General features: G+C 20.7%; 13 protein-coding genes across 13 annotated transcripts; 12 read left to right on the top strand and 1 right to left on the bottom strand.

Moving 5' to 3' along the window:
* Nucleotides 1–879: 879 nt before the first annotated feature.
* Nucleotides 880–1035, top strand: DDB_G0279875 (hypothetical protein; the record flags this gene model as incomplete). Its single annotated transcript, XM_636385.1, has 1 exon — nucleotides 880–1035. The coding sequence occupies one exon, from the start codon at nucleotides 880–882 to the stop codon at nucleotides 1033–1035; it is 156 nt and encodes a 51-aa protein (XP_641477.1).
* Nucleotides 1036–1447: 412 nt separating this feature from the next.
* On the top strand, nucleotides 1448–2926 carry DDB_G0279877 (hypothetical protein; the record flags this gene model as incomplete). Its single annotated transcript, XM_636384.1, has 3 exons — nucleotides 1448–1528; nucleotides 1603–2284; nucleotides 2472–2926. The coding sequence occupies 3 exons, from the start codon at nucleotides 1448–1450 to the stop codon at nucleotides 2924–2926; spliced, it is 1218 nt and encodes a 405-aa protein (XP_641476.1).
* A 1338-nt stretch (nucleotides 2927–4264) lies between these two features.
* Nucleotides 4265–6352, top strand: DDB_G0279879 (hypothetical protein; the record flags this gene model as incomplete). The annotated part of the gene is made up of 5 exons (XM_636383.1): nucleotides 4265–4285; nucleotides 4364–5009; nucleotides 5107–5538; nucleotides 5899–6057; nucleotides 6144–6352. The coding sequence occupies 5 exons, from the start codon at nucleotides 4265–4267 to the stop codon at nucleotides 6350–6352; spliced, it is 1467 nt and encodes a 488-aa protein (XP_641475.1).
* Nucleotides 6353–7090: 738 nt separating this feature from the next.
* Nucleotides 7091–7529, top strand: DDB_G0279881 (hypothetical protein; the record flags this gene model as incomplete). The annotated part of the gene is made up of 2 exons (XM_636382.1): nucleotides 7091–7171; nucleotides 7254–7529. 2 exons carry the CDS (start codon nucleotides 7091–7093, stop codon nucleotides 7527–7529), a joined length of 357 nt encoding a protein of 118 aa, XP_641474.1.
* A 1028-nt stretch (nucleotides 7530–8557) lies between these two features.
* DDB_G0279883 (hypothetical protein) lies at nucleotides 8558–8788 on the top strand (the record flags this gene model as incomplete). The annotated part of the gene is made up of 1 exon (XM_636381.1): nucleotides 8558–8788. One exon carries the CDS (start codon nucleotides 8558–8560, stop codon nucleotides 8786–8788), a length of 231 nt encoding a protein of 76 aa, XP_641473.1.
* Nucleotides 8789–8792: 4 nt separating this feature from the next.
* DDB_G0279885 (hypothetical protein) lies at nucleotides 8793–9112 on the top strand (the record flags this gene model as incomplete). Its single annotated transcript, XM_636380.1, has 2 exons — nucleotides 8793–8916; nucleotides 8988–9112. 2 exons carry the CDS (start codon nucleotides 8793–8795, stop codon nucleotides 9110–9112), a joined length of 249 nt encoding a protein of 82 aa, XP_641472.1.
* Nucleotides 9113–10009: 897 nt separating this feature from the next.
* Nucleotides 10010–11306, top strand: DDB_G0279899 (hypothetical protein; the record flags this gene model as incomplete). The annotated part of the gene is made up of 3 exons (XM_636379.1): nucleotides 10010–10030; nucleotides 10109–10754; nucleotides 10852–11306. 3 exons carry the CDS (start codon nucleotides 10010–10012, stop codon nucleotides 11304–11306), a joined length of 1122 nt encoding a protein of 373 aa, XP_641471.1.
* A 746-nt stretch (nucleotides 11307–12052) lies between these two features.
* On the bottom strand, nucleotides 12053–12208 carry DDB_G0279887 (hypothetical protein; the record flags this gene model as incomplete). The annotated part of the gene is made up of 1 exon (XM_636378.1): nucleotides 12053–12208. One exon carries the CDS (start codon nucleotides 12206–12208, stop codon nucleotides 12053–12055), a length of 156 nt encoding a protein of 51 aa, XP_641470.1.
* Nucleotides 12209–12416: 208 nt separating this feature from the next.
* DDB_G0279889 (hypothetical protein) lies at nucleotides 12417–13126 on the top strand (the record flags this gene model as incomplete). The annotated part of the gene is made up of 3 exons (XM_636377.1): nucleotides 12417–12560; nucleotides 12727–12886; nucleotides 12987–13126. 3 exons carry the CDS (start codon nucleotides 12417–12419, stop codon nucleotides 13124–13126), a joined length of 444 nt encoding a protein of 147 aa, XP_641469.1.
* Nucleotides 13127–15008: 1882 nt separating this feature from the next.
* DDB_G0279897 (hypothetical protein) lies at nucleotides 15009–16305 on the top strand (the record flags this gene model as incomplete). Its single annotated transcript, XM_636376.1, has 3 exons — nucleotides 15009–15029; nucleotides 15108–15753; nucleotides 15851–16305. 3 exons carry the CDS (start codon nucleotides 15009–15011, stop codon nucleotides 16303–16305), a joined length of 1122 nt encoding a protein of 373 aa, XP_641468.1.
* Nucleotides 16306–17023: 718 nt separating this feature from the next.
* Nucleotides 17024–18365, top strand: DDB_G0279891 (hypothetical protein; the record flags this gene model as incomplete). The annotated part of the gene is made up of 3 exons (XM_636375.1): nucleotides 17024–17104; nucleotides 17186–17828; nucleotides 17902–18365. 3 exons carry the CDS (start codon nucleotides 17024–17026, stop codon nucleotides 18363–18365), a joined length of 1188 nt encoding a protein of 395 aa, XP_641467.1.
* Nucleotides 18366–18780: 415 nt separating this feature from the next.
* On the top strand, nucleotides 18781–19092 carry DDB_G0279893 (hypothetical protein; the record flags this gene model as incomplete). Its single annotated transcript, XM_636374.1, has 1 exon — nucleotides 18781–19092. The coding sequence occupies one exon, from the start codon at nucleotides 18781–18783 to the stop codon at nucleotides 19090–19092; it is 312 nt and encodes a 103-aa protein (XP_641466.1).
* Nucleotides 19093–20386: 1294 nt separating this feature from the next.
* Nucleotides 20387–20923, top strand: DDB_G0279895 (hypothetical protein; the record flags this gene model as incomplete). Its single annotated transcript, XM_636373.1, has 1 exon — nucleotides 20387–20923. One exon carries the CDS (start codon nucleotides 20387–20389, stop codon nucleotides 20921–20923), a length of 537 nt encoding a protein of 178 aa, XP_641465.1.
* Between the last annotated feature and the right edge of the window lie 433 nt (nucleotides 20924–21356).

The following is a 21356-nucleotide window of genomic DNA, read 5'->3' as shown; positions in this document are numbered from 1 at the left end:
TTTTTTAGTATTAATTAAATTTTAATAAAAAATGCTATTTTTTTTTTTATAAAAAGTTTCATTTTTTATAAATTTTATTTTATTTTTTTGTTATTATTAATCTTATTTTTTGATAATTTTTATTTATTTATAAAATAGAATTACAAACTTTTATTAAAATTTGATTTAATTAATTATATTTTAACATTTTACTGGGTTTTTTTTTTTTTTATTAATAGAAGGAAATAATTATGAATTTATTTATTTAATTAAAAAACACAACTTCAAAAAAAAATTTTTAAAGAATATTTAACACCCCGATTAACATAATTAGTAAAAATTTTTTTTTTACCCCCTTAACATTATAAAATTTTAAAATAATATTTTTTTTCCAAAAATACATCTTTTTTTTACAATAATATGTTTTTTTTAAAGAAAAAAAAACAAAAATAGCTTTACTTTTAAATGAAATACGTATTTTTTAAGATTTTCCGGAAATTTCTAAATTTGAATGAAAAAAAAAAATAATATTATTTTAAAAAAAAAATATCTATTTTTAGACAATAATATTACCATTAAAAACCACTCATTTTTTTAAATTATATGAAAAAAAATTAAAATAAATTAAATTAAATTAAATTAAATTAAATTATTTAGTAAAATTACACCAAGTCCTAAATTAAATAAAATGTAAAAAAAAAAAAAATAAAAAATGTAAAAAATAAAATGAATTATTAACAACATTATTTATTTTTTATTTTTTTTGTGTAAGACTCTCTTATAATGGAAACAATATCTTCCAATTTATGAGATATGTGTTACTTTTGGTATTAGTCCAAAAACATTTCAAAATCACTATAGTCAACCATTCATTCACTTTGAGTTGTATGCAAGGAAATAATGGAAAAGAGATATGATAAACTTGTTGAATCAGTTGGCTTTTTAAAACATCCTATTTCTAATGTGCTTTATCGTGCAATTGCTGCTGAATCTACCTCTATTGATATTGAAACTCCCACTGATTACCAAATCCAAAAAAAAATACTATTCTTGTAAAAGCAAAGTCATGTGGTCAAATTTCATTGTGAGGTATGCACTAGATCATACAGATTAATGTTACTACATCCTGAGGGATTCCCAGGTTCCGATCATGATCAAATATATACTATAAAAGACCAAAATAGACTATAATAATGGTCAAATTATTCGTAAAAAATATTAAAACAATCAAATGATTAAATAATAAAAAAATAAAAACAATTTAAATAGTCAAAAATAAATAAAAAATTAATATTAGTTTAATAAAATATAAAATAAAAAAAAAATAATATCTTTTTTTTTTTTTTCACAAAACAAGATTTCCAACATCAAAAAATTAGATTTTATTTTATTTTAATTTTTTTTTTTTTTTTTTTTTTTTCCCAAATTTTTTTTTTTTCTTAAATTTTCTTAAAAATTCTCTCACACAATGGATAGTATAAATAAATATGATAACAAATGTGCAATACATAAAGGGCATGATATTAAATTGATTTGTACAAAATGTAAGGTAATTATTGTAACATATATCCACCCCTTTAAATAAAAAGTGATTCTTTGATATGATTATTATAAATTTAATAGGTAGTAGTATGTGTTGAATGTATTGTTTTAGATCATAATGGTCATAAACTTGATCGTATAGATGTAGAGAATTCAAAAGAAATCTTTGAAGAATTTAAAAATAATCACATTCAAAATTTAGATAAACAAATTGGTATCAATAATGAGCTATTAAATAAATCAAATAATTTATTTAAATCATTAGAAGATAAACACACTGAAAATGTAAATACAATCACAGAAGAATTTAAAGAACTCTCCAAATTATTACCAATCATTGAAATTGATAAAATCAAACAATTAGTAACACTCTATGATGAAAATAAAGATATCAATACAAACATTTCAACCATTGTACATGATAATTTAAATACTATTAATTTAATTACAAATAAATATAAAAATACAATAAATCATATAAATATTGATCAAATCATTAATAATAATAAAAATAATATTAATAATAATAATAATTATAATAATAATAACTATCAACATATTGAAATATTAAAACATTGTCATCAATCACGACTACTAATAAAAGATAATCAAAATGAAAATAAAATTAATGAACTAATGAATCAATATAAAAATGTAAATATTGTAAATAATAGTGAACAAGTTAAAGAATCAATTAAAGAAATATTCGAAATTAGCGATTTTCCCTCTATTACAAATGTAAAGGATCCAAAAAGAGTTACTGGTAAATATTCTATATTATTTTAATAGAATTATTGTTGTAGGGAAATTTAACATTTTTTTTTTCCCTGCTATACTTGGTGAAATTTTTCACTACTGTTGGTAAAAAAAAAAAACCTGCTCATTTTCACTACAACAATTATAATAATATTAGATTGTTATAATGGAGGTTATTAAATTATTTTATAAAGTTGTAGGAATTGAGTATTTTATTTATAAAGATGATTCTATCGTTCCAAATGGTAGTGGATTTGTAGCTATTGCACCAAGTGTTAAAACAATTAAAGTAGGTTCAATTCCAAAATCGGTTGAATATTTGCTATTACTTGATGGATTCAATGTTGAACTAACAGAAGGTATGCTACCACAATCAATTAAATCTCTATTGGTAGGTGCAATTAAAAAACCATTATTAAAAGGTTCAATACCAAATGGTGTTTTAAATTTGTTTTTATTAGATGGATTTAATCAAGAAATAAGTGAATTGCCACAATCAGTTAACAGTTTCTACCTTTTGAATACTCCTTTCAAAAATATCCCACTTTCCAAATACATTTACAGAAGCCCAAAATATAAACAACAACTCTCTCACTCAAATGTGAATAATTGGGATCTTAGTAATTGGGAGATTAAAATTGAACTTTAAAAAAATATGAATTATATAATAATAACAACACTACAAACTTGATTTTGGCAAATTGGTTCCCAATTCTTCCATTTGGTTTCAGTTTTTTTTTTTTTTCCAGATTTCTAAAATTTTTTTTTTCCTTTTTTAAATTTAAATTTAAATAAATCTTGGTAACCCAAACCTAAAAATTGTTTTTATTTTTATTTTTATTTATTTATTTTTTTTTTATTTTGTTTAATTTTTTATTTTTTTTTTATAGTGTTGTTATAAAACAAAAAACAAAAGTGTTAATATTTCTCTTTTTTTTTTTTTTGTGCATTTATTTATTTTTAAAAATTTTTATTTTAAGTTCTTTCTAACCAAGTCAAATATATAAAAAAAATAAAAAATAAAAAGAAAGAAAAGGAAAGAAAAGAAAAGAAATGGAAAAAAGGAAATAAAAATAAGGAAATAAAAATAATAATAAAAAAACTTCGCAAATCATGTGAAAATAATAATAATAGTAATAAATCTGCTTTTAAAAATTTTAATAAAATAAACAAATTAAAATATATATTTATTTTTTTTTATTTTATTTTGAATTTTGAAATTACATTTGATTTTTGCTCAAATAAAAGTAAATTATTTACAATTAATTATTTGTTATTGAATAACAATGAATGAAAGAAAAAAAAAAAAAAAAAAAAAAAAAAAAAATTTAATTCAAAATAAATGAAAGTGACTGTTCAAAATTTAAAAAATTTTATTATTTAAATTTAGTTTATTTAGGATTTCCATTAAAAAAATTTGTTTCAATCCAAAGTTGGTGGTGCATTAAAAAAATTTTTTATGTTAATTAATATTTGATTATGTTTATTTTAATATTATCTTTTTATTTTATTTTATTTTATTTATTGTTTAAGTTTATTTTACTTTTAAAAAAGGTATCAAATATAATAATAATGGAATTGTGGAAGTGAATAAAAAATTAAATTGAATAAAAAAAAAAAATAAAAAAAATCGTGAATAAAAATAATTTGAAAACTTAATTTTATTTTTTTGAAATAAATTTTTTTTTTTTAAAAAAGAGTAAAAAATTAATGCCTATCCTTTGTTTTTATTTTATTTTTTTTTTTTTATGAAAAATATGGTAAAAATAAAAAAATAATAGACTTAAATTTTGTCAACTCAAATTTTGACTTAAATTTTTTAAAAAAAAAAAAAAAAATAAAAAAATATAAGATCAGATTTTCAAATTTTTTTTTTTTTTCAAATTTTTTTTTTTTCCCTAATTTTTAATAAAAATTCTTTCACACGATGGATAGTATAAATAAATATGATAACAAATGTGCAATACATAAAGAGCACAAAATCAAAATGATTTGTGCAACATGTAAGGTAATTATTTTAACATGTTTCCACCCTTTAAATAAAAAGTAATTGTCACTCATTTTTGTATGATTACAATTATAACAGGATGTAGTATGTAATGAATGTATTCTTTTAGATCATAATGGTCATAAATTTGGTCGTATAGATGTAGAGAATTCAAAAGAAATCTTTGAAGAATTTAAAAATAATCACCTTCAAAATTTAGATAAACAAATAGGTATCAATAATGAGTTATTAAATAAATCAAATAATTTATTTAAATCAATAGAAGATAAACATACTGAAAATGTAAATACAATCACAGAAGTATTTAAAGAACTCTCCAAAATATTACCAATCATTGAAATTGATAAAATCAAACAATTAGTAACACTCTATGATGAAAATAAAGATATCAATACAAACATTTCAACCATTATACATGATAATTTAAATAATATTAATTTAATTACAAATAAATATAAAAATACAATAAATCATATAAATATTGATCAAATCATTAATAATAATAATAGTTATCAACATATTGAAATATTAAAACATTGTTGTCAATCACGACTATTAATAAAAGATAATCAAAATGAAAATAAAATCAAAGAATTAATAAATCAATATAAAAATGTAAATATTGTAAATAATAGTAAACAAGTTAAAGAATCAATTAAAGAAATATTTGAAATTAGCAATTCTCTCTCTATTACAAATGTAAAGGATCCAAAAAGAGTTACTGGTAAATATTTTAAAAAAATACTATAGTATTTTAATAGAATTATAATATTAGATTGTTTTAATAGAGGTTATTAATATAAATTATTATTTATATAAAGCTGGAGGAAAAGAATATTTTATTTATAAAAATGATTCTATCATTCCAAATGGTACTGTTCGTGTAGCGATTGCACCAAGTGTTAAAACAATTAAAATAGGTTCAATTCCAACATCGGTTCAATATTTGATATTACTTGATGGATTCAATGTTGAACTAACAGAAGGTATGCTACCACAATCAATTAAATCTCTATTAGTTGGTGCAATTAAAAAACCATTATTAAAAGGTTCAATACCAAATGGTGTTTTATGTTTATTTTTATTAGATGGATTTAATCAAGCAATCAGTGAAATACCACAATCAGTTTATCAATTATTACTTTTCGATACTCTTTTAACAAATTTCCCATATTCCAAAACCATTTACAGAAACCCAAAATATAAACAAAAACTCACTCACTGTTCAAATGTGAATAATTGGGATGGTGGTGGTTGGGAGCCTATAATTGAATTTTAAGTGAATTCATAAAAACATCATTAAATAAATCCAGTTTATCATTTTTTATTTTATTTTATTTTATTTTATTTTATTTTATTTTATTTTATTTTATTTTATTTTATTTTATTTTTTTCACAAGAGACAATATACACCCACTGGAAAAAAAAAGTTAGAAATTTTACTATTTTATTATAATATAATAGAATTTATAACAAACTGATAATAAAAAAGAAACTTGCCATAAAAAAAAAATTTTAATATTAATTAAAAATTGATAAAATCATTAATAATAATAACGATCAACATATTGAAATATTAAAACATTGTTCTCAATCAAAATTATTATTAAAAGATAATCAAAATGAAAATAAAATCAATGAATTAATGAATCAATATAAAAATGTAAATATTGTAAATAATTGTGAACAAGTTAAAGAATCAATTAAAGAAATATTTGAAATTACCTATTCTCCCTATATTACAAATGTAAAGGATCCAAAAAGAGTTATTTGTAAATATTCATTTTTATTTTAATAGAATTATAATGATATTAGATTGTTTTAATGGAGGTTATTAATATTAAATTTTTTATTTAAGCTGGAGGAGCTGAATATTTTATTTATAAAGAGGATTCTATGGTTCTAAATGGTACTACTCATGTAGCGATTGCACCAAGTACTAAAACAATTAAAACAGGTTCAATTCCAACATCGGTTCAAGCTTTGCTATTACTTGATGGATTCAATGTTGAACTAACAGAAGGTATGCTACCACAGTCAATTATCTCTATTGGTTGGTGCAATTAAAAAACCATTATTAAAAGGTTCAATACCAAATGGTGTTTATTATTTACTTTTATTTGATGGATTTAATCAAGAAATAACTGAAATACCACAATCAGTTAATCAATTAATACTTTTTGATACTCCTTTAACAAAATTCCCATATTCCAAAACCATATACAGAAGCACAAAATATAAACAACAACTCACTTATCCAAATGTGAATAATTGGGATGGTGTTTGGGAGACTAAACTTGAACTTTAGGTGAGTTTTTAAAAAAAGTTGAATTATAAAATAATAACAAAACATCATTAAATAAATCTATTAGGTCATTTTCACCATTTTTTTTATTTTATTTTTTTTTTTTCTCAAAATTTCTATTTTTATTATTTAATAATTTATCATTTATTTTTTTATAATTTTTTTTTTTTTTGGGAATAAAGATAGGCAATATTTTATATAAAAAAATCTTTTAAAAAATTATCACAAATAAGTTTTTAAAAAAATAAAAAAAAAAAAATAAAAAAAAAAAAACCAATATAAAATTTAAGATTATAAATTATTCCAGTCAAATAACTAAATTTTTAAGTTTTTAAAAAAAAAAAAAAAAAAAAAAAAAAAAATAATTAAAAAATAATAAAATAATTTTAAAATCGCAACTGGGTTTTTTTTTTTTTTTGATTTAAATTGAAAATCCAGAAACTTTTTTTTTCTAAATTTTTTTTTTTTTTCCATTATTTTTTCTTAATAATTCTCACACAATGAATAATATAAATAAATATGATAACAAATGTGCTATACATAAAGAGCACGATATTAAAATGATTTGTGCAACATGTAAGGTAATTATCGTAACAAATATCCACCTCTTTAAATAATAAAAGATCCTTACTCATTTTTGTATGATTATTATAAATATAATAGGTAGTAGTATGTGTAGAATGTATTCTTTTAGATCATAATGGCCATAAATTTGATCGTATTGGTGTAGAGAATTCAAAAGAAATCTTTGAGTTATTAAATGAATCAATTAATTTATTTAAACCATTAGAAGATAAACATACTGAAAATGTAAACACAATCACAGAAGTATTTAAAGAACTCTCCAAATTATTACAAATCATTGAAATTGATAAAATCAAACAATTAGTAACACTCTATGATGAAAATAAAGATATTGTTGTAGGGAATTTTCAATAAAATTTCACTGCCCAGCGTAGTGAATTTTACTATTTAATTTCACTACAGTAGCATTGAATTTTTTTATTTAATTTCACTGACCTTAAATTTTTTTTTTTTTCAAAAAAACAAATAAAGTTTATTATTTTTTTGTTTTTAATTATTAATTCCTATTTTAATGGTTAATTATTATTATTTTTTTTTTTTTCTTTTTTTTTTTTTTTTTTTTTTTTCATATTTTCAATTTTAGGACAACAAATTATCAAACAAACATTAAAGAAATCTAAAACTTCAGAATATTTATCATTTGAAAATAATTTAATTTAAAAGAAATGTGAAGAGTTTATATTATTTGTTATTAATGAATTACCAAAATTAAAATACTTAATTGGGTATTAATTTCAAAAGATGAAAGAACAAAAGCAGCAAAATTAGATAGTGAAGGTTTCTTTCAAAACAATTCTAAGTGTTACTCCAGTTGTTATCAATAATAAAAAATAAATAATAATAATAATGTGATATCATCAGCTCAATCTTCACCATCATTAAGTAGTGCATTAACACCAATTCCAACTCCATTAAATACTAGTAGTAATAATATTGGTGGTAATACTACTACAAGTGTATCAGTTGGATAATCCCCAACAATTAGGGGTATACCATCATCACCAGATCAACAAGTTTTATTCAACGCAAACCATCAGTCGGTGCAATATGATGCCAAAATTAAATTCTTCTTTGAATTGATCAACTGATTTCCTTGGTAAAGAAAGAGAAAATCATCAATCAGCTTCATCTTCACCTTCATCTTCATCATTATCAATATCATCATCATCACAACAACAACAACATAATAGTAACAATCATCCAAAATCGATTGATGAAGCACCTGAAGTATTATCACCATTTGATATTTTACAATCAAAAGTTAATGCAGAGAATTCTTTATCTTCATCACAAGATTTAAATCAACATAATGTAACAACGGCTAGTCAAATTTTACAAGAAATTAAACCAACTAAAGAATTAACTAAACAAGAAACTGAAGCATGCAATTCCAGAGGAACCAATTGAAGAATGTAATAAATCAACTACAACCACTGCAATTAAGATCATCTTCTTCATCTTCTTCATCTTCTTCAACAACAACAAAAACAACAACATCACCACCACCACAACAACAACAATTAGATTCGCCATTACCATTACCAGTTAATATTATTAATATACCAATGGATGATGATGAACTTATTAGTGATGGTACAATAAGTGGTGCTTAAACTAATGATGGTATCAATTATTGTACCATCATTAGTTAAAGAATCATCAAGAGAATCATTATTGGCCACAACTATTGATAATTCAACATTATCAACTACACCATCTCCAAAATTACCAACTCTTGAAAGTGTTGTAACTGCTAAACCATTGTTACATCATCATCTTCTTCTTCAACCACCACTACTCAAACTAATAAAGTTTCTGGTGGTTCTGCTAAAGAAATTTGGACTAAAATTGATCAAAATACTGCACCATCAACTCCATCTAAAATTTTACCAAAAAGATTACCTTCTCAATCAAATCTTAATAATAATAATAACTAAAAACAATAAAAAAAGATAATAAAATAAAACTACAATCTTGATTGAAAAAAAAAAAAAAAAAAATAAATAAATAAAATAAAACTAGTTTTAATAAATCTAAAACTTTGTAAATATGTTTTGAAAAAAAAAAAAAAAATTTTATTTTATTGTTTAACTAAATTTGGTTTAAAATTCAAATAAAGAACTATCTACTCTAAAAAAGAAACCCTTTTCAAATGATAATTGTTGAACACCATTTCTACAATCACTACCGTCATGAGTAGAAAATTACCATTTAAACTAAATTGAATAAATCCACTTGATAACCTGTTGGAAATAGCTACTTGATGTTTTTTAATTATTATTTATTGTTTATTTGTTTATTTGTCTATTTATTCATTTATTTATTCATTTATTTATTCGTTTATTTATTCATTTATATATTCATTCACTAATATTATATTGCCTACTTTAAAATGAAAATGAAAAAAAAAAAAAAAAATTGAAAAAATTGAAAAAAAAAAATTATTTTAATATTTTACTTTTAAAAAAGGTATCAAATATATAATAATAATAATGGGATTGTGGGAAGTGAATAAAAATTATTTGAAAACTAATTGAAAACTTAATTTTATTTTTTTTAAAAAAAGAGTAAAAAATTAATGCCTATCCCTTGTTTTTATTTTATTTTTTTTTTTTTTATGAAAAATATGTTAAAAATAAAAAAATAATTGACTTAAATTTTGTCAACTCAAATTTTGACTTAAATTTTTAAAAAAAAAAAAAATAGTATAATATTTTTTTTTTTTTCAAAATTTTTTTTTTTTCCCTAATTTTTCATAAAAATTCTTTCACACGATGGATAGTATAAGTAAATATGATAACAAATGTGCAATACATAAAGAGCACAAAATCAAAATGATTTGTGCAACATGTAAGGTAATTATTTTAACATGTTTCCACCCTTTAAATAAAAAGTAATTGTCACTCATTTTTGTATGATTACAATTATAACAGGATGTAGTATGTAATGAATGTATTCTTTTAGATCATAATGGTCATAAATTTGGTCGTATAGATGTAGAGAATTCAAAAGAAATCTTTGAAGAATTTAAAAATAATCACCTTCAAAATTTAGATAAACAAATAGGTATCAATAATGAGTTATTAAATGAATCAAATAATTTATTTAAATCATTAGAAGATAAACACACTGAAAATGTAAATACAATCACAGAAGTATTTAAAGAACTCCCCAAATTATTACCAATCATCGAAATTGATAAAATCAAACAATTAGTAACACTCTATGATGAAAATAAAGATATCAATACAAACATTTCAACCATTGTACATGATTATTCAAATAATATTAATTTAATTACAAATAAATATAAAAATACAATAAATCAAATAAATATTGATCAAATCATTAATGATAATAATAGTTATCAACATATTGAAATATTAAAACATTGTTGTCAATCACGACTATTAATAAAAGATAATCAAAATGAAAATAAAATCAATGAACTAATGGATCAATATAAAAATGTAAATTTTGTAAATAATAGTGAACAAGTTAAAGAATCAATTAAAGAAATATTTGAAATTAGCAATTCTCTCTCTATTACAAATGTAAAGGATCCAAAAAGAGTTATTGGTAAATATTTTAAAAAAATACTATAGTATTTTAATAGAATTATAATATTAGATTGTTTTAATAGAAGTTATTAATATAAATTATTATTTATATAAAGCTGGAGGAAAAGAATGTTTTATTTATAAAAATGATTCTATCATTCCAAATGGTACTACTCATTTAGCGATTGCACCAAGTGTTAAAACAATTAAAATAGGTTCAATTCCAACATCGGTTAAATATTTGGTATTACTTGATGGATTCAATGTTCAACTAAAAGAAGGTATGCTACCACAATCAATTACACATCTATTTGTTGGTGCAATTAAAAAACCATTATTAAAAGGTTCAATACCAAATGGTGTTACTGATTTGTCTTTATTAGATGGATTTAATCAAAAAATAACTGAAATACCACAATCAACAGTTCATTTATACCTATTTGATACTCCTTTAACAAATTTCCCATTTCAAAATTTTATTCTCAGAACTTCAAAATATAAACAACAATTCGCTCACCCAAAAGTGAAAGATTGGAATCTGTCAACTTGGGAACCTAAAATTGAACTTTAAAAAATAATAATAATCAATTAGACCGAATTTTTTTTTTTTTTTTTTTTTTTTCCAATCTTATATAGCTAATTAAATATTAATCTTAATTATTTAACTTTCTGCTTATAAATAATATTTATCAAACAAAAAAATTAATTCAATTACAACAATTTATTTTATTAGATTCCAAGCAAAAAAAAAAAAAAAAAAAACTTTCTCAAACGACAAAAATAAAAATAATAAAATCAATAAAAATAATAAAAATAAAATCAATAAAATCAATAAAAATAAAAATGACCCTTAAACAAATTTTGTTATTTTATTTTTTTTTATTGTCCCAGATTTTAATTTTTATAAATAAAAAATACCAATAATATATAATTATTATAATAATAAAATAATAATAATAATAATAATAATAATAATAATAATAATAAAATTTATGTTGGAAATTATCAAAATTATTAACTAAACCTAAAAATATTACCATGATACAAGATAATAAAAAAATAGGTTCAAGTATGCTTAGGGTAAATTAATTAAAAAATGTTTACCGTATTTTGAATATTTTTTTTCCAAAAAAAAATAAAATAATAATGTTACAAATAAATAATAATAATAATAATAATAATAATAATAATAATAATAAAATAAAAATTAATAACAAAGTATTAAGGTAAGAGGTAGTGATTTGGTTATTTAAAATAATTACCCAAGATTGGAAAGCTATCATGTTTACGAATAATTTAACCACATGACTTTTGCTTTTACCAGAATAGTAATTTTTTTTGGATTTGGTAATCAGTGGGAGTTTCAATAACAATAGAGGTAGATTCAGCAGCAATTGCACGATAAAGCACATTAGATATAGGATGTTTTAAAAAGCCAACTGATTCAACAAGTTTATCATATCTCTTTTCCATTATTTCCTTGCATACAACTTTTCATTTTTTCATAAATCTATATTATTATTAGTATAATAAAATAATAATAATAATAATAATAATAATAATAATAATAATAATAATAATAATAATAATAATAATAATAATAATAAAAATAATAGTTATCAACATATTGAAATATTAAAACATTGTCATCAATCACAATTATTAATAAAAGATAATCAAAATGAAAAATAAAATCAAAGAATTAATGAATCAATTAAAAAATGTAAATATTGTAAATAATAGTGAACAAGTTAAAGAATCAATTAAAGAAATATTTGAAATTAGCGATTCTCTCTCTATTGCAATTGTAAAGGATCCAAAAAGAGTTACTGGTAAATATTCTATATTATTTTAATAGAATTATTGTTGTAGGGAAATTTAACAATTTTTTTTTCCCTGTTATACTTGGTGAAATTTTTCACTACAACAATTATAATAATATTAGATTGTTTTAATAGAGGTTATTAATATTAAATTATTATTTTATAAAGCTGCAGGAATGTTATATTTATAAAGATGATTCTATCGTTCCAAACGGTACTACTTATGTAGCGATTGCACCAAGTGTTAAAACAATTAAAATAGGTTCAATTCCAACATCGGTTCAATATTTGCTATTACTTGATGGATTCAATGTTCAACTAAAAGAAGGTATGCTACCACAATCAATTATATCTATTAGTTGGTGCAATTAAAAAACCATTGTTAAAAGGTTCAATACCAAATAGTGTTATTGATTTAATTTTATTAGATGGATTTAACAAAAAAACTTGTAACAACTGGTGGTCGGTATCATCAGTGTTAATTTTTCCTAATGATTTCTTTATTGTGTTGGTTATTGCTGCTGAAGTTATTGGTGTTGCAATGTTGGGTGATGGTGGTGTCGAATGATTATTTAATTGTTGTTGAGATTGTTGATTTATTAATTGAATGTGTTGTTGAAGAAGTTGATTTTGTTTATCTATTACCTGCTGCTGTTCCCTTATTTGACGTTGCTGTTCATTGAATGTTGATACCTGTGGTTGTCGTTTTTGTTCCTCATTATCCTGTTGTTGCAATTCATCATTATCAATATCTTCGTTATTATTAGTTGACATTCTTTTAAAATAAATTATTTAATAAAATTTGATTATTTATTATTAATTTTATTTATTGTTTTATTATTATTGAATTTATTTATTTTATTATTATTAAAGTAAATGATTAATTATTTAAGAAATAAATGTACGCAAAAATTAATTAATGACCGTAGCCCTATCGCGTTTTTATTATTTGTATATATCTATTACTGAGGTTGAATTAGAAACCTAGTTTTCTTTTATAGTCCTTAGATTTGAGCGAACTCAAATCTGTTAACTACTCCAACCTCAGCCGATAGGGTTAGATCCAATTTAAACTACAATATTATATTATTTTAATTTAATTATTATTTTCTCTTTTAATTATTTTTAAATTTATATTATTATTTTATATGGTGATTTTGTGTGACATTTTTAATATCTGGTATCTAATATCTATTACGAAAACTTTTGTGAAATTCAAATTAAAATTTTTTTTTTTTTTTTTTTTTTTTTTTTTTTTTTTTTTTTTGAAAATTAAATTTAATTTAAAATTAATTAAATTTAATTACAACGGGAGAAAACCCCTTTAAACAAAACAATAAAATAAATTATTATTATTTTCTGAATTGTATGTGTCATAATAAAATGTTGAAACAAAACTATATTCTAAATTATTATTTATTTTTGAATTATTGTTTAATTGGGTTTAGGGAGTTTATTATATAAAATGAAACAATTTATTAAAATAAATTAAGTTAGTAATAATTAATATTTAATTATTAATTCAATATTAATAGTTATTTTTAAATGTTCTGTTTAGAACATTTCATAAAATTAAATAAATATTAGTATTAACAAGATATTTTTGAGATCTTGTTACAAAACTCAAATGTGATTGATTGGGAGCCTGAAATTGAACTTTAAAAAAAAATTTTAAAAAAGGTAAAATTAGAAAAATAACAATAAACTTTATTAAATAAAACCTTTACAATATAATTTTTAAAAAAAAACATTTCATTTTCATAAATCAATTTACTTTTGTAATATACCAATGAATTTTGGTGGGTTAATGATTTTTTTTTTTTCACTCAGTTGGTGTAGTGAAATTAAATAATAAAATTCTCAGTTCAGGGGAAAGAAATTTAAATTTCCCTGCAACAAATTAACTTTTTTGTTTTAAAAAAAAAAAAAATTTCCCTGCAACAAATTAACTTTTTTGTTTTAAAAAAAAAAAAAAAATTTTATTTAATGTTGAAAAAAAAAATTTGAAAAAAAAAAAAAAAAAAAAAAAAAAAAAAAAAAAAAAAAAAAAAAAAAAAATGGCGCAAACTAAATTTTTTTGTTATAAAAAAATAAATAACAAGCAAATAACTGAATAAAATTGGTTTTTTATTGTTCTGATTAAATAAATTGTTTTTTAATTTAATTATAAAAATAAAAAAATTTTAGTGAATTTTTACACCATGCATAACAGTGTATTTTAGTGTAAAAATTCACTGCCGTTTAGAAAGCGAAATTTCAAAAAAAATTCCCTACAACATTTAATTTTACATCGATCAAATTTTTTTTATTTTTTTTATTTTTTTTATATTTTTTTTTTTTTTTTAAAATTTTTTTTTTTCCCTAATTTTCAATAAAAATTCTTTCACATGATGGATAGTATAAATAAATATGATAACAAATGTGCAATACATAAAGAGCACAAAATCAAAATGATTTGTGCAACATGTAAGGTAATTATTTTAACATGTTTCCACCCTTTAAATAAAAAGTAATTGTCGCTCATTTTTGTATGATTACAATTATAACAGGATGTAGTATGTAATGAATGTATTCTTTTAGATCATAATGGTCATAAATTTGGTCGTATAGATGTAGAGAATTCAAAAGAAATCTTTGAAGAATTTAAAAATAATCACCTTCAAAATTTAGATAAACAAATAGGTATCAATAATGAGTTATTAAATGAATCAAATAATTTATTTAAATCATTAGAAGATAAACACACTGAAAATGTAAATACAATCACAGAAGTATTTAAAAAACTCTTCAAATTATTACAAATCATTGAAAATAATAAAATCAAACAATTAGTAACACTCTATGATGAAAATAAAGATATCAATACAAACATTTCAACCATTGTACATGATAATTCAAATAATATTAATTTAATTACAAATAAATATAAAAATACAATAAATCAAATAAATATTGATCAAATCATTAATAATAATAATAGTTATCAACATATTGAAATATTAAAACATTGTTGTCAATCACGACTATTAATAAAAGATAATCAAAATGAAAATAAAATCAATGAATTAATGGATCAATATAAAAATGTAAATATTGTAAATAATAGTAAACAAGTTAAAGAATCAATTAAAGAAATATTTGAAATTAGCAATTCTCTCTCTATTACAAATGTAAAGGATCCAAAAAGAGTTACTGGTAAATATTTTAAAAAAATACTATAGTATTTTAATAGAATTATAATATTAGATTGTTTTAATAGAAGTTATTAATATAAATTATTATTTATATAAAGCTGCAGGAATAGAATATTTTATTTATAAAAATGATTCTATCATTCCAAATGGTACTACTCATGTAGCGATTGCACCAAGTGTTAAAACAATTAAAATAGGTTCAATTCCAACATCGGTTAAATATTTGGTATTACTTGATGGATTCAATGTTCAACTAAAAGAAGGTATGCTACCACAATCAATTATGTATCTATTAGTTGGTGCAATTAAAAAACCATTATTAAAAGGTTCAATACCAAATAGTGTTCAATGTTTGTTTTTATTAGATGGATTTAATCAAAAAATAAGTGAAATACCACAATCAGTTCTTCAATTATTACTTTTCGATACTCTTTTAACAAATTTCCCATATTCCAAATCCATTTACAGAAGTTCAAAATATAAACAAAAACTCACTTATTCAAATGTGAATAATTGGGATGGAGGAAATTGGGAGCCTATAATTGAATTTTAAGTGAATTCATAAAAACATCATTAAATAAATCCAGTTTATCATTTTTTATTTTATTTTATTTTATTTTATTTTTTTCACAAGAGACAATATACACCCACTGGAAAAAAAAAGTTAGAAATTTTACTATTTTATTATAATTTAATAGGATTTATAACAAACTGATAAAAAAGAAACTTGCCATAAAAAAAAAAATTGATAAAATCAAATATTTTTAAAGAAATATTTGAAATTAGTGATTCTCCCTCTATTACAAATGTAAAAGACCCAAAAAGAGTTATTGGTAAATATTCTATATTATTTTAAAACAATTATAATAATATTAGATTGTTTTAATAGGGGTTATTAATATTAAATTATGTTTTAGGATATGAATATTTTATTATAAAAATATAAACGACATAAAAAAAAAAGATTAATTTAATTATTTTAATTTTTTATTTTTTTATTTTTTTTTTTCAAATTTTATAAGGTCTTGAAACACACGCACACAATGAATAATTTAAATAAATATGATAACAAATGTGCAACACATAAAGAGTATGATATTAATTGATTTGATCAACTTATAAGGTAGTTATTATTGTTCTTTATTAATTACAAATATCTGGATTTTAATAAATTCATAACAACATCTTGGGTTAGTTGAATTTTTTTTTTTTTTTTTTTTTTTTTCAAAATTTTTTTTTTTTTTTAACTTTCTAAAAAATTCTCTCACACAATGGATAATAAAAATAAATACGATAGAAAATGTGCAATACATAAAGAGCACAAAATCAAAATAATATGTGCAACATGTAAGGTAAATATCGTAACATATCTCCACCCTTTTAAATAAAAGGTAATTCTTACTCATTTTTTATGATTATCATAAATAAAATAGGTAGTAGTATGTATTGAATGTATTCTTTCAGATCATAATGGTCATAAACTTGATCGTATAGATGTGGAGAATTCAAAAAAAATCTTTGAAGAATTTAAAAATAATCATATTCAAAATTTAGATAAACAAATTGATATCAATAATGAATTATTAAATAAATCAAATAACTTATTTAAATCAATAGAAGATAAACACACTGAAAATGTAAATACAATCACAGAAGTATTTAAAGAACTCTCCAAATTATTACCAATCATTGAAATTGATAAAATCAAACAATTAGTAACACTCTATGATGAAAATAAAGATATCAATACAAACATTTCAACCACAATACATGATAATTTAAATAATATTAATTTAATTACAAATAAATATAAAAATACAATAAATCATATAAATATTGATAAAATCATTAATAATAATAACGATCAACATATTGAAATATTAAAACATTGTTCTCAATCACAACTATTAATAAAAGATAATCAAAATGAAAATAAAATCAAAGAATTAATAAATCAATATAAAAATGTAAATATTGTAAATAATAGCGAACAAGTTAAAAATTCAATTAAAGAAATATTTGAAATTAGCAATTCTCTCTCTATTACAAATGTAAAGGATCCAAAAAGAGTTATTTGTAAATATCATTAAAAAACACTATAGTATTGTTTTAACAGGGTTATTAATATTTAATTATTATTTATATAAAGCTGGAAGATTTACAGCTGAATATTTTATTTATAAAAATGATTCTATCATTCCAAATGGTACTATTCATGTAGCGATTGGACCAAGTGTTAAAACAATTAAAATAGGTTCAATTCCAACATCGGTTCAAAATTTACTATTACTTGATGGATTCAATGTTCAACTGACAGAAGGCATGCTACCACAATCAATTAGATTTCTATTTGTTGGTGCAATTAAAAAACCATTGTTAAAAAGTTCAATACCAAATGGTGTTATTGCTTTGTCATTATTAGATGGATTTAATCAAGAAATAACTGAAATACCACAATCAGTTAAAGAGTTATTCCTTTTTGATACTCCTTTAACAAATTTCCCATATTCCAAAATCCTTATTCACAGAAGCCCAAAATATAAACAACAACTCACTCACTCAAATGTGAGAAATTGGGATGGTGGTAATTGGGAGCCTAAAATTGAATTTTAAGTGGACTCATAAAAAAGTATTAAATAAATCCAGTTTATCATTTTTTATTTTATTTTATTTTTTTCACAAGAGACAATATACACCCACGGGAAAAAAAGTTAGAAATTTTACTATTTTACAAGAAATTATACTTTTTATTAGGCAAAAATAAATAAATTTTTTTATTTTTTTTATTTATTAATAACAAATTAATTATTCAATAATAAATAATATTAGATTTTATCAATTTTTAATTAATATTAAATTTTTTTTAATGGCAGTTTGTTATAAATTTTTTTAATGTCTTTTCTAAAAATGTGAGAAATTACATGTAGTATATGTTCCATGCCAATTTCAACATATTAATTCCAGCAGGCTAAAATTACCATATTAATTTCAGCCTAAAAACAGGTTGTATATGCATGCTGAAATTAATATGGCTCCTAAAAATTACCATATTAATTTTGGCATGGGGCAAACATTATATGTTGGAGCTATTAAAAAACCATTATCGGGTGGTTCAATACCACCAGGTGTTTCCTCACTTTTTTTATTGGATGGATTCGATCAAAAAATATATGAAATACCACCAAGTGTTAGTGTTATATATGTTGACGATATACAAACCGAAGGAATTCCAATAACAAGTAATATCCAAATTTATAAATCACCTTCTTGTAAACAACAATTCAACAATAGCCCATGTGTATATCCTTGGAATTGTTTTAAGATTATCGAGGAAAAATAGTATCAAGGAAATTTATAAAAAATTATTAGAGTAAATAAAAAAAAAAAAAAAAAATTATAAATAAAAATAGATTTTTCAAAAAGAGATATCTGTCAATTTTATAAGGTCTTGAGACACACAATGAATAATAAAAATAAATATGATAATGTGCAATACATAAACAGTATGAGGTTGTTGTGAAATTTTTCACCAGGACGTATTGAAAATAGCCTTTTTTATTTTGAGGGAAAACTGGCTCTAATTTTTATTTATTTAACCTTCGTTTTTTATTAATTTTTTAAAAATACTTCTACTTAAAAAATTAAAAAAAAAACAAAATAAAAAAACCTAAAAAATTAATCAATGGCAATAAAAATTTTATGTTGCATGTCCCATGCCAAAATTAATATGGCTGCTGGAATTAATATGGTAATTTTGGCATGGGACTTATGTCTGCTAGAATTACCATATTAATTTCAGCAGCCATATTAATTTTGGCATGCACAGACCAACTATTTTAGGCTGAAATTAATATGGCTGCTGAAATTAATATGGTAATTTTGGGCATAGAAATATAAAAAAAAAAACTCAAAGTCATTTAATTAATAATAATCATCTCAAATATAAAAGAATTAAAAATAATAATAAAAAAAACTCATGGGATTAATTATAGTAACAATACTGACGACAAGAATAATTATAAAATAAAAAAAAAAAAAAAAAAAAAATCTTTTTTTATCTTATTATTTTTATATCTTATTTATTTTCATGTGTTCAAAAAAAGTGGTGGTTTAAAACAATTTATTTAATTTTAAACTGTATGATTGTTTAAACATTTCGAAATAAGTATTATTATTATTATTATTATTATATTATTATTATTATTATTATTATTATTTAATTAACCGAAGGGATATCTTTTACTTTTTTTTTATATATAATTGTTCGAAACTTAAAAAAAATAAAATAAAAAAAAAAAATTAAAAAAAAAAATTTAAAAAAAAAAAATATAAAAAAAAAAATATAAAAATAAAAAATTAAAAAAAAAAAGTATTTTTTTTTTTATTTTTTTATTTTTTTAAAGTTTTCGTTCCAAAAAATGGTCTTCAGTAAAGACAATAAATTAAATAATCAACTTTCTGCAACAGAAATTGAAAAAATAATAAAAATAAATTAAAAAAACTCTTGGAAAAATATGACGAAGATGTAAAATTTAAAATAGATTATAAATTTCATAATACCAAATTGAGTGGACAAAATATAAGCTATTGGAAAAACATTTTGGATAAACAGTATGTTGTTGAGAATGTAGAATATGGTACGGCAACTATTAAAGAAGTGTTTTATATTGATAAAGATAAAAAGAAAAAATTGGTACCCAAAAGACTTAGTGAAGATTATAGAGAAGGTTAGGCTTAACAAAGATGAAGATGGTGTCTCTCATATGATTAATCAAAACCAGTGTCAACAGCACATCAGTAATCATTATAAAGCAGATAATCATTCTGCTATTATAAAGGCTTATTACAATACTGAGCCTACTTCTAGAATAGAGGCCACCAAACTCTCAAGTAAAAATAAATTGCAAAGGGATATCGAAATAACCAAAAGAAAATCAACAGATGACCTAGTTGGAAAAGCAATCGAGCACTCTACCACCGAAGTTAGATCAACACATGAAGCTGCAACAACTTCCAATAATGGTGGAATCACAACTCAATCAAACAAAAACAAAACGGGTAAAAAAAGAGCTAATCAATTACAATCTGATGCTGATTTTTTCACCAAAAGATTTTCAAACGAAACTTCATCTGTTAGTAACAAAAGAGTAAGTAGAAGAGTAGATAATTAAAAAAAAAAAATTAAAAAAAAAAAATTATTTTAATTTTTTTTTTTTTTTTTTTATTTTATTTTTTTTTTTTATTTTTAATTTTTTTTTTTTGTTAGCCTTAGAAATAAATGAATAATAAAAAAATATATATCAACTAAAAAAAAAAGAAATGAAAATAAATTATAAAATTAATAATAAAAATAAAAAGATAAAAATAAATAAAAGATATAAATAAAATAATATGAAAATTTTTTTTTTTTTTTTTATTATTATAATTATTAAAATAAAAATAATAATAATATTAATTTTAGTACTAAAATTTTGTTTATATTTGAGATGATTATTAATTAAATGACTTTGACTTTTTTTTTTTCTATGCCAAAATTACCATATTAATTTTGGCAGCTATGTACATGCTGAAATTAATATGGCTGCTGAAATTAATAAGGTAATT

The sequence above is a fragment of the Dictyostelium discoideum genome, assembly GCF_000004695.1.
Source record: "Dictyostelium discoideum AX4 chromosome 3 chromosome, whole genome shotgun sequence".
NCBI lineage: Eukaryota > Evosea > Eumycetozoa > Dictyosteliales > Dictyosteliaceae > Dictyostelium > Dictyostelium discoideum.
This window is presented reverse-complemented; position numbering and strand designations above follow the sequence as displayed.